This window comes from Aethalodelphis obliquidens, unplaced genomic scaffold, assembly GCF_003676395.1.
Source record: "Aethalodelphis obliquidens isolate GAN/ISIS:26980383/991018 unplaced genomic scaffold, ASM367639v1 scaffold96, whole genome shotgun sequence".
Classification (NCBI taxonomy): Eukaryota; Metazoa; Chordata; class Mammalia; order Artiodactyla; family Delphinidae; genus Aethalodelphis; species Aethalodelphis obliquidens.
The window spans coordinates 69,611-91,397 of NW_020838040.1; the positions used below are offsets into that span (position 1 = coordinate 69,611).

General features: G+C 40.0%; 1 protein-coding gene across 5 annotated transcripts in view; it reads right to left on the reverse strand.

Moving 5' to 3' along the window:
* The window catches only part of EVA1A (eva-1 homolog A, regulator of programmed cell death), a 70,009-nt gene that overhangs the window by 11,448 nt on the left and 36,774 nt on the right, over positions 1-21,787 (reverse strand). Inside the window, exons 2-5 of one of the 5 annotated variants that reach the window (XM_027095927.1) lie at positions 19,611-19,643; positions 17,711-17,833; positions 9,541-9,659; positions 8,180-8,351 (exon numbers count right to left, since the gene is read on the reverse strand). In XM_027095927.1, the coding sequence (XP_026951728.1) occupies positions 8,180-8,225 (46 nt within the window). In that variant the 5' untranslated portion in view covers positions 8,226-8,351; positions 9,541-9,659; positions 17,711-17,833; positions 19,611-19,643. The remainder of the gene's footprint in view (positions 1-8,179; positions 8,352-9,540; positions 9,660-17,710; positions 17,834-19,610; positions 19,644-21,787) is intronic. The other 4 variants (XM_027095926.1, XM_027095929.1, XM_027095928.1 and 1 more) reach the window with 4 other exon arrangements.

Here is a 21,787-nt window from a genome sequence, read left to right on the forward strand (position 1 = left end):
TACTGTGAGTCAACAGTGCCTTTGGCCTAGAGACATAAAGGTTCTCAGCCTTCACCAGATTCCCATATAAATAATAAAATAATAATAATAGAAAACAGAAATTACAATACTTTCTTAAATCTCCAAATTTGTGACTATTAATTGAGTAATGTTGGTCTACTCTCCCTCATTGCTGAGACCACCTCCCTCATGCCAATCTCATAGGAAAAGTGATTCAAATTCTGGTTAAATACTACATGGTCTGCACAGCTATAGTGGCAGTTAAACATCCAAAGAATATTGGTTAAGTAAAAAAATAATCCCCCAAAACTTATTCAATGAAAAAAATTACCGTAAGCAAAGTTAAATGACAAATTGGGAAAAATATTTGAAATATGTAACAGAGACCTAATATATAAAGAGCACCTAGAAAGAGCAAAAAAGACACCAATAAAGTAAATGGGCCAAAAAAAGAGAAAAAAAAAAAATCGGGCTGGCCAAAAAGTTCGTTCGTGTTTTTCCATTGCATTTTACAGAAAAACCTGTACGAACTTTTTTGCCAACCCAATATTAATAGTTCACAGAAAAGTAATGGCTCTTAAACATATGAAAAGATGCTCGCTGAAAGCAGGGTTGGCACACCATGGCTCACAAGCCAAATCTGGCCAGCTGTCTGTTTTGTTATTGGCACATAGCCATGCCCATTCATTTATGTTTTGTCTATGTCTGCTTGCATGCTACAACACAGAGTTGAGAGTTAGAATAGAAACTGTATGGCCTACAAAGCTGAAAATATTTACTATCTAGCTCTTTAAAGAAAAAGTTTCCTGACCTATGACCTAGAGAAACAAAAATTAAATAACATTTAGATATTATTTTTTATCTACCAGACTGTCAAAAATCCAACAGTTTGAAAATACTATAACAGGGTTTTCTCATATATCTTATAAGCAGTAAATTTGTGAAACTCTTTAAATGCCAATTTGGTAATACTTATCATAAATAATAATTATTGTACACTTGATCCAGCAATTCTACTTTTGAGAATTTATTCTGCAAATGCACTTGAACACGTATGTATGCCACGGTTATTTATTGCAGGCTTGTTGTCCTGTTTGAAAAGATTTGAACCATTCCCACTGGCCATGACTGGTTAAACTATGATTCATCTGTACAATGGAACAGTGTGTAGTTGTCTAAAAGAATGAGGAAGCTCTCTATACACTGATATTAAATACAATATTTTCAAAATACATTTTTCAGTGAAAAAAGTGAAGTACAAAACAGTATATAGGATATGCTACCTGTGTATAACAGTGGGGAAGGTGAGACTGTATGCTCATATTTTCTTATATCTGCACAAAGAACTCTGGAAAGATGCAGAGAAGCCTGGTATGGATCAAATTTGGGGACTAGAAGTAGGAGACAGCTCTGGAGTAAGACCTCTTACTACATGTCATTTTGTATTGTTTGATCACTGAGCAACATTTATTCACTAACTTGTTGAGCATCTAATAGGTGCCAGGCACTATTCTAGATGCTGAGGATATGGCAGTAAATAAACGAAACACAAATCTCTGTGCTCTTGGGAGTTTACATTCTAGTAAGCTAGTAAGGAGATGGATGATAAACAAGATAAATAAATAAAATAGGTGGTATGTTAGGTGGTGATAAGGAGAAAACAGAAAAAATAGGAAGGAAGATATGATATGTTAAATGTGTGCTGGAGGGAAGGAGGTAGACAAAGTGACCAAAAGGAATCTCACTGAGAAGGTGATTTTTAAAGAAAAATCTAAAAAGAATGGAAGAGTGAGGCTGGAGAATGTATTATCAATTCAAAACATTAAATTAAAAAGAGCAATCATTCAGCTTAATCTTTCTAACAACCTTCCTAGAAGTTATTAATGAGGTTATTATTATTAATGAGATTATCCTCATTTTAAATTGTTATATTATGATACCAAGGGGTTGCTTTCAAGTAGTTAGAACAAGAAGTGTTTACTGCTCCAATTCAAGTGCTGAGATAGAGGAAACCAAACACGTGTAGGGAGAACACATGGATGATTCTTAGGTGGATGGGCACCTAAGCCAGAGTAGGGAATAAGGGGAGAAGATGACTGAGAGAACTTTAAAGACTGGGAAGGAGTTAGCCAGTCCAAGACTGAATGGAAGAGTTCCTGGATAAGGAAATAACTGTGCAAAAGAGATGAGAAAAGGCTAGGCAGGTGGTTTAGAATAGTTGAAGTGAGGCCTTAGTCAGGGAGGACTATAATTAAATAAGAGCATGGAGAAGTCAAGGTTAGACAATAAAAGCCCTGGTAAGCCACATAAAAAACTGCATATTGGAGTACCTCAAACCATCCCTAAGTCCGTTGCCTCTTGCTTGTCTCTATTCTAGCATGTTTCCTAAACCTTGGCACGACCTACATCTTGAAAAGTTAACTCTTTGTCACAGGGGTTGTCCTATGCATTGTAGTATGTTTCTCCACCCACTAGATGATACTAGCAGCAACCCTCACCTGTTGTTATAGCCAAAAATGTGTCCAGACATAGACAGAAATCCCCCTACTGTGCAAAATCACCCCTGATTATAAACCTGGTCTGGAAGTTGAAAAGCCTAGAATTCTCATTTTTCCAGCCTCTCTTACAGCTAGAAATGGCCATATGACACAGGTCTAGCCTATGAAACATGAGATGAGGTCGGCTGGAACCTCCTTCCTTTTTCATATGTCTTTCAATCTTGAATCAAAAGGCAAGAGCAACAGCAGCCATTTTGCAGCCACGAGATGAAAAGCATAAAAAAAAGGTCATGAGAATCACAGAGAATCTGGCCCCTACATTTTTGAGCTAATGCTAGCAACCACCTACCTCGAGACTCCTTGTTATGTGGGTAAGATAACTCCTATGTGTTTAGGCCACCAAATTGAAGGTTTCTACTATTTGCAGCTGAAAACAACTCTAACTGTTAAACCATAAAAATGTGTTTGGATTTTATCCTTGATACAACGAGGATCCACAAAGAGATTCTAAAAAGTAAAAAGAATTGCATCATCACAGCTACATTTTAGAAACATCGTTTCACTACAAAACACGGATTGGAGGTTGGTAGACCATAGAAAATGCCATTATGGCAAAGCAGGCAAAAACATGAACGAGCTTAAACCAACTCAGTTACAGTGGGAATAAAGTAGAAGGGAGGCATTTCAGGGACATTGAAAGGTGAAATGGACCAACTGTAAGTGATTGGATATGGGCAGTGAAGAAGATGCATCAAAGGCTAAAAATCATATTTCTAGTATAGGTGATGCCCTAGATGGTACACAAAATAAGGAGTATGTTTAATTTGCAAACAATGCTACTGATAAGGGATTAATTTCCAAAATATACAAACAGCTCATACAGCTTAATATCAAAAAAACAAAAACCCAATCAAAAAACGGGCAGAAGACCTAAATAGACATTTCTCCAAAGAAGACATACAGATGGCCAACAGACACATGAAAAGATACTCCACATCACCAATTATTAGAGAAGTGCAAATCAAAACTCTAATGAGGTATTACCTCACACCAGTCAGAATGGCCATCATTAAAAAGTCTATAAATAATAAATGCTAGAGAGAGTGTGGAGAAAAAAGAACCCTCCTACCCTGTTGATGAGAATGTCAGTTGGTACAGCCACTATGGAGAACATTATGGAGGTTCCTTAAAAAACTAAAAATAGTTACCATGTGATCCTGCAATCCCACTCTTGGGCACATATCCGGAGAAAACTCTAATCAAAAAGATATATGCACCCCAGTGTTCATAGCAGCACTATTTACAATAGCCAAGACATGGAAGCAACCTAAATGTCCACTGACAGATGAATGGATAAAGATGTGGCATATATATATATACATATATATACATATGTATATATATACACAATGGGATATTACTCAGCCATAAAAAAAGAATGAAATGATGCTATTTGCAGCAACATGGATGGACCTAGAAATCATCATACTAGTGAAGCAAATCAGAAAGAGAAAGACAAATATATGATATCACTTATATGTGGAATCTAAAAAAATGATACAAATGAACTTATTTACAAAACAGAAATAGACTCACAGACATAGAAAACAAACTTATTACCAAAGGGGAAAGGTGGGGAGGGATAAATGAGAAGTCTGGGATTAACATATACACACTACTATATATAAAATAGGTAAACAACAAGGTCCTACTGTATAGCACAGGGAACTATACTCAATATCTTGTGATAACCTATAATGGAAAAGAATCTGAAAAAGAACATATATATATATATATTCTTTTTATATATATAAAATATATACATTCTTTTACATGTAAAAGTATATATTTAAATATATATTTTTTATACATTACATATATTATACATATAATATATATATCTGAATCACTTTACGGTATACTTGAAACTAACACAAAATTGTAAATTAACTATAGTTCAATTTTTAAAAAAGAAGCATATTTAAAGGGGACAATATTCCATTCCAGGTCAGGTTCAATTTGAAACACTTATGGCACATCTAAGTGGTAACGTTCAGGTCATTTAGATACTCAGCTAGAGAAGTCAGAAAAGAGTAAGGCAGTGGTAATTTTACATATATATATATATATATATATATATTTATTTATTTATTTATTTATTTATTTATTTATTTATATATACACACATATATATATTTCAAATTTTAAAATTTCAATAAAATAACATTACTTATTACAAAACTAATATCAATGAAGTATAGAACACTTATAAATACATCTAAGCAAAAGAGAATTAAAAATACACAGACACATACTCATACAATCCCAGCATCCAGATAGAGTTTGTAGTAAAATGTGGTTATATATACATATGAATATACACACATAATGGGATTATACTGTATATGCTGTGTGGTAACAGGTTTTGTTTACTTAACAGCACATCATAAACATCTTTCTACTTAAATTAATATTCACCTACATTTTTTTTTTACTATTATAAACAGTTCTGAGATAAACTGTCTTCACAGTAAAATTTTGACCCATATCCCTAATTATTTCATTAGGATAAATTCCTAGTTGTGGAATTGCTGGCTAAATTCTATATGTAGTTTTAAGGCTTTTGACATTTGTTCCCAAATCATTTTCTAGAGAGGCTATAGCAATTTATAATCCCATCAACAATATGTGCAAGTACTCATCTCCCTACACTTTCTCCAAAATTGAAATTATAAATGTAATCGCTCAAATATTTGAGAATTTTATAAAATTAAAATGTTAACCTTGGGGGCTTCCCTGGTGGCGCAGTGGTTGAGAGTCTGCCTGCCGATGCAGGGGACACGGGTTCGTGCTCCGGTCCGGGAAGATCCCACATGCCACGGAGCGGCTAGGCCCGTGAGTCATGGCCGCTGAGGCCGAGCCTGTGCATCCGGAGCCTGTGCTCCTCAACGGGAGAGGCCACAACAGTGAGAGGCCCGCGTACCGCAAAAAAAGAAAAAAGTTAACCTCACTGTTGGTTTCATTTTGCATTTGTTTAATTGCTAGACATTGAGCTGCTTATGTTTTACCAGTAATCTGTAGTTTTTCTTTGGCAAACTGCTGATTCTTATCCTTTGTCCACTTTTCTTTTGGGACACTTATCCTTTGTTGATTTGTAAGAGCTCTTTATATATTAACTTTAACCCTTCTTCATTAATGCTGCCTTTTTTTCTTAGTTTGCATTTGCCAAATACGGGTACATTTTGATAAACAGATATTTTAAATCATACCTTGGTCAAGGTTTAAAATGGGTATTGTGAAGAATGGGAGCAAGATGTATCCAAAAGCAAATAGGAAGAATGACGCAGTATTACAAAGCCTCAGCTAAGGCCAAATTCCATGAATTTCTTAATGGTTTCAACCTGCAAAGTTGTAACAGTGTTTGGTTACTTGAGTGCAGAGGGAGAAAGGGGAGAAAGAAGGGTTTACTTAAGAGTTGGGATTTTGCCTGTTGGTTTAACCAGAAACTAGACAAAGGAATAAAGGAGTTATGTGTATTAGCAAGTATGTTCCTGAAATGATGGACCACATGGATGAAGCAACTGATAAAGTGGAAGAAAATAGGAGCAGTTAGGAGCTGTTATCTTCACCTTCATATTTTAATTTTTTTTGATTTTTTTCTGCGGTACGCAGGCCTCTCACTGATGTGGCCTCTCCCGTTGCGGAGCACAGGCTCCAGACGTGCAGGCTCAGCGGCCATGGCTCACGGGCCCAGCCGCTGTGCGGCATATGGGATCTTCCCGACCGGGGCACGAACCCGTGTCCCCTGCATTGGCAGGCAGACTCTCAACCACTGCGCCACCAGGGAAGCCCCCCATATTTTAAATTTTTTAATTCATTTCCTTTATAGTCAGGCAGTGTTCTGAATCACACTCAGAATGAATTTTTAGCCACCAAGTCTATTTACTTGATCTAATGCATTTTATTTTAGCCACTCCACTTTCCATTTTCTTTCCTTCTCTTTTTATCTCAGCCCATATTTACTTAAAAGAAGCATTATCTTCCTGCATCCTAAGCAATATTTAATTCCAGAATATGGAGTGGGAAGGAAAAAGGTTGAAGGGGAGAGAAAAACAGGGCCATGTACCCTTTCACCTTAACAAGATCATAAGACACATGGTAAACACCAGGGCATTCAATGATCACAACTCAGGGTCATCCTGGTCAAAATGGAAAGCCGCCAGGTACTTCTTGTGCTGAGTAGAGTTCCAAAGTCCAGAAGCCTGTTTGCTCTCACCCAAGATATTTTCTTACAACAGCTTATTTGCAAGTGTCATCTGAGGCCTGGAAACTCCAGACCCCCCCTGCCACACCCCACTTCATTTTGGGGTGTCCTCACTATAGAACTGAGGAGATCATCAATTTAATTGCTTGTGAAAACATGATACCAGAGTTTCAAACATCTCTTTTCTAGCTCCAGTGTCCTTTCTCTCCAGAATAGCCTAGAAGAATGGGCAGAACTGAGATTTCTCTGATGTGTGGGTGCCCAGGTAAGGAGGCCCCAGGCACTGAACTTCCTTTGGGAGGTGAGGAGCTGACTGATGACCTGAGCCTTTGCTGATCTGAAAAGAGAGAACCCTGGACTTGAGGCATGTGAAGACTACATGCTGCATCTTGCCAACCACAAAGGAGCCAGCCAGGCTCCTGAGAAGTCCTCCTTTCTAAAATCAGGTTGCACGTCATCCAAGATGCTCTCTCAACAAAAAGCCATGAACTGCCTTTATCCTCAGTCCTAGCTCAGATTTGCCATTGTAAATAGAAGTGTCAGGTTTTGCACCTGAACTCTGAGGTCACCACATATCAAGCCTGACCAGAGAACTAGAAAGTAAAACCAGTCCCCCAGGGGAAACCTAAGCAGAACCTCAGTCCCTTCCTTTTATACAACAAACATAGACATAAGGCCAAATAAAATAAAGAAAAGCAAACTAACAAAACCTTAAAAACTCACTCAAGCAGAAGAAAATCAATTTGGTCATTCAAACTATTCAGCATTTTCATGTATTTTTTAAAATTTCAGCTTTATTGGGTATATTTAAATGACTCCTTTTATGTGAACAGCACCTGTTCTCAAGAAATGATCTTGAGGAGAAAGTCAGCCATCTTTCTAAAAGAAACAACTGTGAACCAAGGAGGGAGCAAATATCAGACTCTCCCAGACTCACATACTTTCTGTCTCCATGGCTCCCAGAAGGTTATCAAACTTCTCACACAACCCCCCAAACACAGACTACACATAAACACACACACGCGCACACACACACACACACACAACCTGGGAGGAGTTGAGAACCACTGCATAGAAATAATCAGGCTGAGGATACTCCATTCTGGCCTTACATATCAGAGTTAAATGCTTAATGACAGAAGCCAACAGTAGCCCCAGGCTATTTCATTCACCCGAGCCCAAAAGGAAACCAAATATTTTTCAGCAAGATAAAGCTCTTACAACCCCCCATTTGCCAAATTAGAGAAAGCTTAAGTTTCAAACCAGAAAACGTTTCATCTCAAAACTCAGTACCACAGAGCCCCTCTGTTATGAGAGGCATTTCTCTCCTGAGTATAAGACCAGAGATGGCCACCCAGGAGATGGCTCTACCCAGCCCCAGGCCTCAGACCTGGCCCAGCTGAGACTGAACAACTACCTGAGACAAAGGAATAGGCCTCTAGGATATTGCTGAGCAAAGCCATGTCCACGAACTCGGGGATCACCAGCTCCGTGTTGTGGTAGAAGGACAGCCTCGATGTGACATCCAGAAAAGGCCTCCTGGAGATGCTTCAGCTGGATCAAGGTGGCCACCCTCCCTCTCTTCTCTTCTGTTTGGGAACACAAAGTGAGTGATGAGAACACATTCTGATTTCCTGAGGCTGTGCTCCAGGTAGCCTGGGCTCAAGAACAAAATCCAGTCCAAACTTCCCAGCCAGGGGGCTGCAAAGATCTGAGATCTTGTACTCTGCTCTAACAGTTTCTTGGCTTTCAAAGAAGCAGCAACTCCTTAAATCTGTTTTTCCTGGCCTTTCTCCTTTCTCTTTCCCCATCTCCTCCCAATTTCCCATTTAAACATTTCTCCCTCACCTTTCCTTGATCCTTTTTATTGCATTCTTCCCGGTTTGCCTATGAGGTTCAGTCCATCATCACTTTAATCACTGCATTTTTACCCCAAGCCACAGCCTGCTTTTCAGCTGGCTCTGCTTTCCCCTGTACTGATGGCACTTGTGTACTTTGATCAGCTTGCTTCATCCCACGTATCACCAAATGTGCATTCTTGGCAATGGGTCAGAGCTGACTATTTCAGAACTCCCAAAGTGGTTCCTGTTCTAAAATGCCCCCAAGAACTTGGGAGCTCGAGGCTGCTACCTGCCCCTAGCTCCATGACTCCACCTGTGACTGTGATGGGCCAACCAAACACACATGCACTGCCACAAACGGCCCATCAAAGGAACTGATCATCAGGGTTCAGAACAGGAACTTGGGATCTCAGTATTCAGTGGCTCAGCCTCTGGCTGGGGGAGCACATTCTTTCCCCAGCTGCTGCTGGTGTTTAGAACCAGCATTATCATTACCCATTCAGTGAAGCCCTAGCAGAGAGCTGAGGATTTCAACTGGCAGAGATCTTAATGACTCCTATTCAGTGCCACTCTATCTGAAGACAGGGAACTGAGTCACAGAGTATGGAAGGATGTCAGGTTAGGGAAAGCTAGGGAAGCAGAAGGTTCCAGTCCTTTCAGAAGAAACAGGTTCTCAGGTGGGTCACAGACATTGGTAACATGGATCACATTCAGAGGGCCTGGAGAGCTGCAATTCCATAGGTGGATGGAATGGGTCACAACAGATAAGACAACTCTCATTTTGGTGAATTCCAGTGGGCTCAGGGAAGACCAAAGCAAGAAAAGACAGACCAACCCATAGGTAGGACAGAAACAAACACAAGGTCCTTGGAGCAGCCAGAGGCCCAGATAGTGGCAGATGAGGAGTGGGCTAGCTATTGCTGAGGGACCCCTGTACCTCTGAGTCTTCAACAGCCATTTGAGTTCCTAAAAGGTGACAACTGATGATACAGGTGAAGACTTGGAACCACCACCCTGAGTTCAGAAACTGCTCTGCAGGTCTGAGGACTTCAGGACCTAGGAAGAGAGTGAAGCCACTGGAATATTTCTGAGTATATAGTAGGACAAAGCTGTTTCAGGTCCATTCCCTCCTTTCTATCCCCACTAATCCTACTATAGTGCAAGTCTCATCATTTTATTTCTGTGAGTTTTCCAACAGTCTCCTATCTGATGCTTCTGCAAATACCTCTTCCTATTCAATCTAGCACCCACTTTTACCATCAGGTTTATCTTTTATAAAGTACAAATCTGATCACTTCACTCCATAAGTCCAACCCTTCACTAATGTTAAGAAGTTTAATCCCCATTAAACTTCTTAACACAAAACACATCCACTTTCACAATATCTGACCTCTATTTTGGCTCTTAATTCATCTCCTACCCAAGTCTACACTCTTACACATATACACAGAGATACAAGTATGCCTAATGCTTCAACAATACCAGATTACTTTCAGTTCCCCAAATACACTAAACGCTTTTATCTTTTCATGCTTTTGGTTGTGCCCTTCCTTTTGCCTAAATGTCCCTCCTCCCTGGCTAACGTTTCCTGTAAGAGGTTCTACTGTAGTCTCAAAATCCCAAAGACTTCCTTTTTTTTCAGAAATAGAAAAATCCATACTAAAATTCATATGGAATATCAAGCAATCCAAATTACTAAAACAGTCCTAATAAAAAAAAACAAAGCTGGAAGTCTCACACTTCCTCATTTCAAAACGTATTACAAAGCTACAGGAATCAAAACAGTGTTGTACTTGCATAAAGACAGGCATATGGATAAATGGAATAAAACAGAGAGCCCAGAAATAAAACCTTACATATATGGTTAAATTATTTTCAACAAGAGACCATTCAATTTGGAGAGAATAGTCTTGTTGAGAAAACTGGATATCCACATGCAAGAGAATGAAGTTCAACCCTTATCTTACACCATATTAAAAAAAAAATTAAAAATGGATAAAAGACCTAAGTGGAAGAGCTAAAACTATAAAGCTCTTAGAAGAAAACATGGAGGAAGAGCTTCATGACACTGGATTTGGAAATGATTTCTTGGACTTGACACCAAAAGCACAGGCAACAAAATAAAAATAGATAAGTTGGACTACATCAAAACTTAAAACTTCTGTGCATCAAAGGATACAATCAACAGAGTGAAAAGCAACCAATGGAATGGGAGAAAATATTTGCAAATCATATATCTGATGAGGGATTAATATCTAGATTATAGAGAACTCCTACAACACAACAACAGCAAAAAACAAACAACCTGATTAAAAAATGGGCAAAGGATTTGAATAGACCTTTCTTCAAGGAAGATTCATGAATGGCCAATAAACATATGAAAAGATGCTCAACGTCACTAATCATTAGGGAAACACAAATCAAAAACACAATGAGATACGACCCCACATCCATTAGGATGGCTACTATCAAAAAAACACAAAACAAAACAGAAAATAGCAAGTGTTGGAGAGAATTGGAGAGGAACCCTTGTACTGTTGATGGGAAGGTAAAATTGTGGAGGCACTATGGAAAACAGTGTGGCAGTTTCTCAAAAAATTAAAAATAGAATTACCATATGATTCAGCAATTCACCTCTGGGTCTACACCCAAAAGAACTGAAAGCAGGGACTTGAACAGATATTTGTACACAAATTATGATGAAGCATTATTATGGCAGCCTAAAGATAAATCAATCAAAGTGTCCATCCACAGACAAATGGATAAACAAAATGTGGTATATGCATACAATGGAGTATTACAGCCTTTTTTTTTTAACATCTTTATTGGAGTATAATTGCTTTACAATGGTGTGTTAGTTTCTGCTTTATAACAAAGTGAATCAGTTATACATATACATATGTTCCCATATCTCTTCCCTCTTGCATCTCCCTCCCTCCCACCCTCCCTATTCCACCCTTCCAGGTGGTCACAAAGCACCAAGCTGATCTCCCTGTGCTATGCGGCTGCTTCCCACTAGCTATCTATTTTATGTTTGGTAGTGTATATATGTCCATGCCTCTCTCTCGCTTTGTCACAGCTTACCCTTTCCCCTGCCCATATACTCAAGTCCATTCTCTAGTAGGTCTGTGTCTTTATTCCCATCTTACCCCTAGGTTCTTCATGACATTTTTTTTTCTTAGATTCCATATATGTGTGTTCGCATACAGTATTTGTCTTTCTCTTTCTGACTTACTTCATTCTGTATGACAGACTCTAGGTCCATCCACCTCACTACAAATAACTCAGTTTCATTTCTTTTTATGGCTGAGTAATATTCCATTGTATATATGTGCCACATCTTCTTTATCCATTCATCCGATGATGGACACTTAGGTTGTTTCCATCTCCTGGCTATTGTAAATAGAGCTGCAATGAACATTGTGGTACATGACTCTTTTTGAATTATGGGTTTCTCAGGGAATATGCCCAGTAGTGGGATTGCTGGGTCGTATGGTCGTTCTGTTGTAGTTTTTTAAGGAACCTCCATACTGTTCTCCATAGTGGCTGTACCAATTCACATTCCCACCAGCAGTGCAAGAGTGTTCCCTTTTCTCCACACTCTCTCCAGCATTTATTGTTTCTAGATTTTTTGATGATGGCCATTCTGACCGGTGTGAGATGATATCTCATTGTAGTTTTGATTTGATTTCTCTAATGATTAATGATGTTGAGCATTCTTTCATGTGTTTGTTGGCAATCTGTATATCTTCTTTGGAGAAATGTCTATTTAGGTCTTCTGCCCATTTTTGGATTGGGTTGTTTGTGTTTTTGTTATTGAGCTGCATAAGCTGCTTGTAAATTTTGGAGATTAATCCTTTGTCAGTTGTTTCATTTGCAAATATTTTCTCGCATTCTGAGGGTTGTCTTTTGGTCTTGTTTATGGTTTCCTTTGCTGTGCAAAAGCTTTTAAGTTTCATTAGGTCTCATTTGTTTATTTTTGTTTTTATTTCCATTTCTCTAGGAGGTGGGTCAAAAAGGATCTTGCTGTGATTTATGTCATAGAGTGTTCTGCCTAAGTTTTCCTCTAAGAGTTTGATAGTGTCTGACCTTACATTTAGGTCTTTAATCCATTTTAAGCTTATTTCTGTGTATGGTGTTAGGGAGTGTTCTAGTCTCATACCTTTACATGTACCTGTGAAATTCTGACACATGCACAACATGGATGAACCTTGAGGACATTATGCTAAGTGAAGCAAGCCAGTCACAAAAGAAGAAATATGGTATGATTCCACTTATATGAAGTACCTAGAGTAGTCAAATTCATAGACAGAAGGCAGAATGGTGGTTGTCAGGGGTTGGGAGAAGGGAGAAATAAGAAATGATTGTTTAATTGGTACAGAGTACAAAGTTTCAGTTTTGCAAGATGAAAAGTGTTCTGGACATGGATAATGATAATGGTTGCACAACAAAGTAAATGTACTTGATGCCACTGAGCTGTACACTTAAAAATGGTTAAAATAGCAAATTTTATGTTATATGTATTTTACCACAATTTTTAAAATTAATAATAATAAATATAAGATGTTGATGAGGTACAACAATGAATTTTAAAGGTTAATTTTTAAAGATTCTTTAGAGAATCCAGCAATCAAATATTGATTTTCAGTTAATAGGAATGGTAGCAGAATTATAGAGATATTAAAATTAAAGTCAAAATACTATATGATATCACTTATATGTGGAATCTAAAAAATACAACTAGTGAATATAACAAAAAAGAAGACTTGCAGATATAGAGAACAAACTAGTGCATCAGTGGAGAGAGGAAGCGGGGAGGGGCAATATACAGTAGGGGATTCAGAAGTACAAACTATTATGTATAAAATAAGCTACAAGGATATCTTGTACAATGCAGGGAATATAGCCGATATTTTATAATAATTAAAAATGGAGTATAACCTTTAAAAACTGTGGGGACTTCCCTGGTGGCAGTGTGGTTAAGAATCCGCCTGCCAATTCAGAGGACACAGGTTCAATCCCTGGTCCAGGAAGATCCCACGTGCCATGGAGCAACTAAGCCCATGAGCCACAACTACTGAGCCTGCTCTTGAGAGCCCGTGAGCCACAACTACTGAAGCCTGCACGCCTAGAGAAATCAAGTCTAAAAAAATAAAGAAAGAAAAAAAAGAAAAGACTAACACCTCTTGGCTCTCCATTAAAAAAACAAACAAACTGTGAATCACTATATTGTACACCTGTAATTTACAGAATATTGTACATCAACTACACTTTGATTTAAAAAATTGAAGTCAACAAAATTCTAATTTATATCAAATTATGGATATTGCTTAATTTTAAGTAAAAGATGTTATTATCTCACTTATAAAAACATTGAATGTAAATAATTGTAATCTATCACATTTATAGATTAAGAGGAAAAACATATCATGTCAATGGATGCAAAAATGAGTTTGTGTAAAAATTAATAAAAATTCATGTTTTATTTAAAAAGAAAGGTCTAATGCAGTAAAGCTCCAAATCCTCCAGATTCTTTTTTTGTCTATCAAAGTATTAGAATATTTTTCTGATATTGCACCTATGATATTGCAATTGGAATTATTGGTTTACTGAAGAGACTTCTTACAAGTCCTTATTACCCTGGTACCTAGCATGGTGCCTGATGAAAGGAGGTTCTCAGTCAATTCTGGCTGGCTGAAAAACAGAAAGAGCAATTAGGCATGAGCTTTGTATGCATGAGGAAGTCCCAGAGAGTATTTCTGAACAGGTCTTAGAGTGAGCCACTTTGAAGACTAAAAGGACACCAGGGCTGACTGGCTCTGAGTGGGGTGCCAAGCAGGGTACTTCTTCAGGACTATGAAAGGACCACATGCAAGACGGAAGCTTAACCGTGGCACAGAAATTCCTCCTGCAAGTCTCTCCATGCCCCAGGCACTAATGGAGAGGGTTGCAGGAGCCAGAGGTAAAAGAAAGGGGGACAAAGAAGGCAGGCTGACGGTCAGGAAAAACCACTGCTGGTGGGCCATCCTACAGAGTGAACAGGAAAACCCCCTATGGTCCATGTAGCACAAGTCAACGTAAAGTGGGGGTCAGTACACATTTATAACTTTACTGTGAAAGGGCTCTGAGGGCTATATGCTCTCTGTCTCAACTACTCAGCTTTTGCCATCATGGTGTCAAAACCACCACAAACAACCACAAAAGAATGAATGTGGCTGTGTTACAATAAAACCTTATTTTCAAAACTAGGTGGTGGACCCAGATTGGCCCACGGACCATACATAGTCTGCAGCCCTCTGGCCTAGATTCTTACTATTCAAATTATGGTACAAGGACCAGCAGGATTGACATCACTTAGGAGCTTGTTAGATCTGCATAATCCTGGGCACCCAGACCTTTGGAATCAGACTCTCATTTTGTAAGATGCCCAATAGAGTTTGCAAAATGCTCTGCCTGACTTCTGTGATCCCCTTCAGCCTGAGCACTCAGATATTATAACAGCATAGGCTTAGGAGGAGTTTCACTTAATGCATCCTTTATAAATCTGATCTAGGGTAGGAGGGCAAGTCCTTCATGAGGACACTGAGACAGAGGGCAGGACTCAGCATAGGAGATTCTGTTCAGGGCAGCTGCCAATGAGACAAGGTCTGCAGAAGTTAGATACGTGATGACTCCCAGAGCCAAACTCCCTGAGCCCTCCACTAATAGTGATGAAACTACTCCAGGTAGTTCTAGACACTCTCCACTGGTGATTTGCCCTGTAATTAAAACATTTCTGCATCTCCTACTATGATGCTTAATTTGATGACTGGCCATGGGATGTCCAGATTAAACATTATGTCTGGGTGTGTCTATGAAGGTGTTTCCAGATTAGATTAGCAATAGGTAGACTAACTAAAGTAGATTGCCCTCCCCAATATGAATGGGCATTACCCAATCCATTGAGAGCTTGAATAGAACAAAAGGCAGAGGAAGGACGAACTTGCCTCTTTCTTCCTGCCTCACTGCTGAGTTGGAGCATCACATCTCATCTTGTCTTCTCTGGCCTCAGACTGAGATTTACACCATTCGCTCTCCTGGTTTTCAGGCTTTTGGACTTGGACTGAACTACACCACTGGCTTTCCTGTGTCTCCATATTGCAAGGTTGTGTATGGCAAATCATGGGACTTCTCAACCTCTATGATTATGTGAGTCGATTCTTCATAATAATAATAATCTATTGTTATATATTTATGTACAAAATATGTATGTTTCTGTTTCTGTTTCTCTGGAGAACCCTAGTACACTTAACCAATATAAAGGTAAGAGGCATGAAGAACTCATCCACCTACAAGTGAAATTTTATGCTCTAGTCCTCAAGGAAATCCCTTATCACTGGTTAGTTCCTAAAATAATGATCCTCAACCTTGGGCAGTGTGCTCCCCAGGGTACAGTTGGTTGTCACAACTCCAGTGGAGGTTGATATTGGCATCTAGTAGGAGGCAAGGATACTGCTAAAATCCTACAATGTATAGAACAGCACCCCCACAACAAAGAACTATCTGGCCCCAAATGTTAATGCATTGAGGTTGAGAAACCCTGCTCTAGAACAAACATCATTACCTCATTGATCAACCTAAGAAACTCTCAGTGTTTGTGAACCTCATGCACATCACCATTACAGCAAGAAAGGTGTCAGAGAGAGGTCTGCTTGGCAGCTCCTAGCGGCCTTGCTCAGAACACCACAGGTCCAAGCCCTGGGCCACCAATTCAATGTTCCATGACCAGAAGTAAACAGACTCTGGGAGAACAAATCACATCAACCAAGCCCTCAAGAAAATACAACATCAGGGGACTTCCCTGGTGGCGCAGTGGTTAAGAATCCACCTACCAATGCAGGGGACACGGGTTCAAGCCCTGGTCCGGGAAGATCTCACATGCCGTGGAACAACTAAGCCTGTGCGCCACAACTACTGAAGCCCATATGCCTAGAGCCCGTGCTCTGCAACAGAGAAGGCACCTCAACAGAGAAGGCACCGCAACAGAAAGCCACCACAACAAGAGAAGCCACCGCAATGAGAAGCCCATGCACCGCAATGAAGAGTAGCCCCCTCTTGCTGCAACTAGAGAAACCCCACGTGCAGCAATGAAGACCCAATGCAAAAATAAAATAAATAAATTTATTTTTAAAAAAGAAAGAAAAAAGAAAATACAACATCAACCAATACCAGTTTATTAATTCATAACTGGAGAGCCACCTGGCATAAGATCTAGATCAGATTCTCTTCTAGACAAGTTGACCCTGGGGATTATCTTGGCTAGGGCAGAATTACAACTAAGCAGCCATATATTTTCAAAGCCAGGGTTTTCTCCCTGTGATTATCCATTGGATTAACCCCACACCGTTCTAGGGGAAAATGATGTCTAGAGAACACTCTAGGGCCAGTAAACAAGAATTGCAGCATACTTTCTTTGGACAGCACCTACTAATTCTTATACTTCTTACTCTTTGACAGCTTTTTTTCATCTATGACCCAAAGCTCCTTCACCTAATTACTGAAAATCTGTGGCACAATTGAGGAGACAGCTTCTTTCCATCACCTACCTCTCAGAATTTTGTCTTCCTGTACACATGCTGGCCTCCTGATGAAGATGACAAGCTGGCTTATAAGCACCATCTCTTAAACTGAATGACTAATTGCATGCATTGCATGCCATTTTCACTGGTTTCCATATTAGAGATAACCTATTTCCCAGTGCTGCAAATTCATATTCTCTGGAACCTTGAGTCTACCCACCTATACTGAGTGTAACCACTGGATATACAAAATGAAGTATGCCTGGTGATAGTACATTTCATCTTATATTTCAGTAGCAGCAGTGCACATCCCTGGTATATAAGCCACCATGCAGATGACTATCTCATCACATAGTGTGCGAAGGGTCATAAAAAAGTCTTATTATCAGGACTTCCCTGGTAGTCCATTGGTTAATACTCTGCACTTCCAATGCAGGGGGCGCCAGTTCAATCAACGGTCAGGGAACTAAGATCCCACATGCCACGCAGCACAGCTTAAAAAACAAAACGAAAAACAAAACAAAAAAATCTTATTATCCCCTTAGCTACCTGGGGAGAAGTGTACTCTTAAGAGTAGAGGAGTATCTGGTTAGAATGGTTCATCCTTGGAGATGCTAGTACCAGACAGTAGAGGTTCTGAAACTTGGTTGGCCTCAGTTGGCTTCTCAGGCTCTGAAAGAAGAGAAAAATGGCATAAAAAATATCAGAGAGCCATCACATGGCTGAGAGATCACATCATGCCTTAGACCTGGTGTTGTTATGAACTGCTTAGCAGAGCAACCTTGGTGGTCTTTGTCTGGACCCCTGAAGATATGAAATAGCATTCCCTGAAAGGATAAAGCCCACTGCCAGAGTTTAATCTGGAATTTGAACCAGACAGCCAGAGAAACCAATCTCCCAAGGTCAGAGCAAAAAGGGAAGCTAAGGGTAAGAAATCAAAAGATGTACGCTTCCTCTTCCCTTCTGTCAGCCAAAACCCACAAAATAGCTACAGTGGCTCCTGTGTGGCTCCTCATCAGTGAAGTTTGCAAGCCAGCCTCTCTGGAAGAGGAAGGGAGGAAATTTAGTTTCCAGATAGTAATGCCCAGATGGGCCATGAAATGAAGTCTCATGCAGCTCTGTGGGCACAAAAAACCTGGACATGCTGCCAAGTGGATTCCCACAGCCTGTATCTTCCATGGAGAAATCTCAAGGCCTCTGTTCAACCCAGCTAGAGAAGCCACCAGGGGTCTCTGAAAGACCTAGATTATACACAGCTCCTTTAGGTTGCCAGTTTCATTTAGAATTGTGTAGAAAAAAAATGAAATCAGTCACAGAGGTCCCGGAGCCCTAAGCAGTCTCCTCGCTCCATGCATACACACTCATTCATTATCACTGCTTCCTACCAGCTCCTGCAGCATCCGACTTTTGCTTATTTATTTACATCTTTACTTATCCCAGCTGCCTCTGCCTCACAAAGGATTTGTGGCATCTTCCTATCTCCATATTACTGGTAAGGGCAAAAAAGCACAAGATCAGTAGTTCTTTAGAGACTCATTGCACCAAAGCATGGAATCAGTTCTTTGAGTCCCACTCGCTCTCCACTCTACACTAAAGAAAACCATGCAAGGACTGACCTCATTGTGGTCACATGGAGTCTGAGATGCAAAAGCTTGAAAGGAAAAATAACTCCCAGGGACTTCCCTGGGGACTTCCCTTCCCCAGCGGTTAGGACTTCGTGCTTCCACTGTGGGGGCACGGGTTTGATCCCTGGTCAGGGAACTAAGATCCCACAAGCCACGCAGCATGGCCAAAAAAGAAAAAAAAGAAAAGAAAAATAGCTCCCACCTCAGAGGATGGTAAGAGGATACACACGGCCCTGGAGAAATGACTGAGCAGAGAGAAACCCTGACTTTCTCTACAGGACTGATAAACTCCTGTGGATGACACATCCAACACGCTAGCCTACCAGCTGTGTGGCTTCCTTTGCTCCACCAACCCTCCCCTCCAACCTACTGCAGTAAACCACTTCCAAGAGCATATCCTGGACTTTAGTTTTCACTTAGAAAGGCACCACCTCTGAAGTCTGGGCTGTGAGCTCCTTAAGGGCAGGAACCACCTGGTCTCCATTCTTCTCTTTGTTCCTAGAGCCTCCCACAGTAAATGGACAAAGCCGATGTTCAGTGACTGTTGGATGAATGACTCACACTCCGAAATCCCACTCTTCAACCAGATCTTTCTGTCTTCCTACTACCCTCATCGCTACAGTCAAAGTAAATGTGCTCTCCAACCTCTCTGGTTCCTCAAGCTTCTTATACTCTCCAGCTCACCCAGTTAAGTCTCATCCTCCATTCACTTTTCTCTACACAGCCTGGCTACTATAACTACACTACACTTGGCTCTTACCAGGACCTTTCTGCTGCCCTCCCACCATCCCCAGGCCTAACCCCAAGACCACTGTAACCCTCACCTGCCAGCTTTCTTGTCCAAAGGCTAAGTGTTTCTGAAAAAAAAAATCATTCATATTAGCACCATTGTAAATGTTTGGTTTACACCCTCAGTGAGGCCCTTATATTGGTAGGAAAACTTCTAAGTCCCTTGCATTGTCCTTTCTCAATTCCAAGAGAAAATGTACCAAACCACTACCCCTTTCTTTTAGCCCCCTTCTCCATCCTCACCCTTCTTGTGCTTCCCGTCTTCCCAGAGGAAACAGCAGCCAACTTACATGAACTGTAACTCCCTTCTCTTCCATCTGATCCTGACCTTCCTCCCTCATTTCTCTAAGGGAGTTTTACCTGTGCTTTTGATCAAATCTTTTCCTCCTCCTTCCTATAAGATTTCATTCCATCAGTGATTCATCCTTCTTTTACCTTTCTTGTTTGACTGATCTCCATCTCTATCTATACAGAGGTAGGCAGATAGAAAGATATACTTTACTATATATTATTCACACAGAAAGACAGAGAGAGAAGGAGAGAAAGAGAGATTATATATGTGTATAATTCTCTCTCAAGCTTGCAGTTTCTCCCTTTCTCCTTCCCTTCTCTCCCCCACCTCCTCCGTGTGTGTGTGTGTGTGTGTGTGAGAGAGAGAGAGAGAGGTATGTATATATGTCATATATTTACATATATACACACAAGATGTGTTTATGCAAAAAACATGCATATATGTGCACATATATGTATGTATACACACACACATGTCTTTCTCCTTCAAACATTTTCTCATTCTTTCCTAATCACTGTCAAAATCTCTCTCTTTCAATTTGCTGGTCTTATCCACAATAAACTTGCTTAATTGCCCTCACCCTTTCTAAAAAAAAAACTTTTTTTTTTTGGCTGAGTTGTGTCTTTGTTGCTGTGTGCAAGCTTTCTCTGGTGAGTGGGGGCTACTCTTCATTGTGGTGCGCAGGCTTCTCATTGCAGTGGCTTCTCTTGTTGTGGAGCATGGGCTCTAGGTGCGCAGGCTTCAGTAGTCGCAGCATGCGGGCTCAGTAGTTGTGGCTTGCAGGCTCTAGAGCACAGGCTCAGTAGTTGTGGCACATGGGCTTAGTTGCTCTGCCACATGTGGGATCTTCCTAGACCAGGGATCAAACCCGTGTCCCCTGCAGTGGCAGGTGGATTCTTAACCACTGCACCAACAGGGAAGTCCTGCCCTCACCCTTACATGACCTTCCCTTTATTCAGCCTCCCTGCTAAACTTATACTTCCTCTCTCCATTTTTTTTTTTTTACCATCATTCAATCCTTAGGGATCTAATGTCCCATCCTTCTCCATTTATGCTGCCTAGCACAGTGCCTGAGCACATAAGTTCTTTAAAATAAATTCTGTCATGGATATGAGTCAATGTCTTAGACACCTCTGTGATCTAGTGTTTGACTCATAGTGAATGCTTCCATTGACTGAATGAATCTAAAAATGAACAAACATGGTTAGTGAGAGAGATCTGCAACCTAGCTAAGCAAACAGAATGAAGTATAAAAGCAATGTAAGTTAAGTGGCGTGGGTGCAGATGGGAAAGAGTAATTAATTCCAATAATGGGAGAGCAGTGGGCAGAACTCATAAAAACTTCATAGAGAGGTAAGATTTAAATTGAAGCACTGAGTATTAATTTAATACAAATTATACTAATAACTCATATTTATGGGGACCTTCCTCTGTAACCAGGCAATGCTTTATGTAGAATATTTAATTTAAGAATATTAATTTATAACAATCCTGTGCTATTATTATTCCCATTTTTCAGATGGGAAAATTGAGGCACAGAGAGGTAGTGCTATACAAGATCACTCAGCTAGAAAATATTGGAGATGGAATTTAAACTCAGGCAGCCTATCTCTAGTGCTTTTAACTTCTAAACCATACTTCCCAGAGTAAAGAAATGTACTAGAGACAAAGGAATAATGTGAGGGAAGGTATATGGCATGTCTAGAGCAAGAAAGTAGGCAGAAGGATTTACTAGAAATTAAAGATGGAAAGGCAAAGTTGGAATTGGACCTTGGAGGATCTGCAGTGCCTTACAAAGGAGATGGAATTTTATTTTATGAACAATGGTATTAACAGAAGGGTGACATGGTCAGTTCTGCTTCCTAGGAAGAAAACACTGGCAGAAGCGGAGGCTATGTTGGAGAAGTCAGAGATTATAGG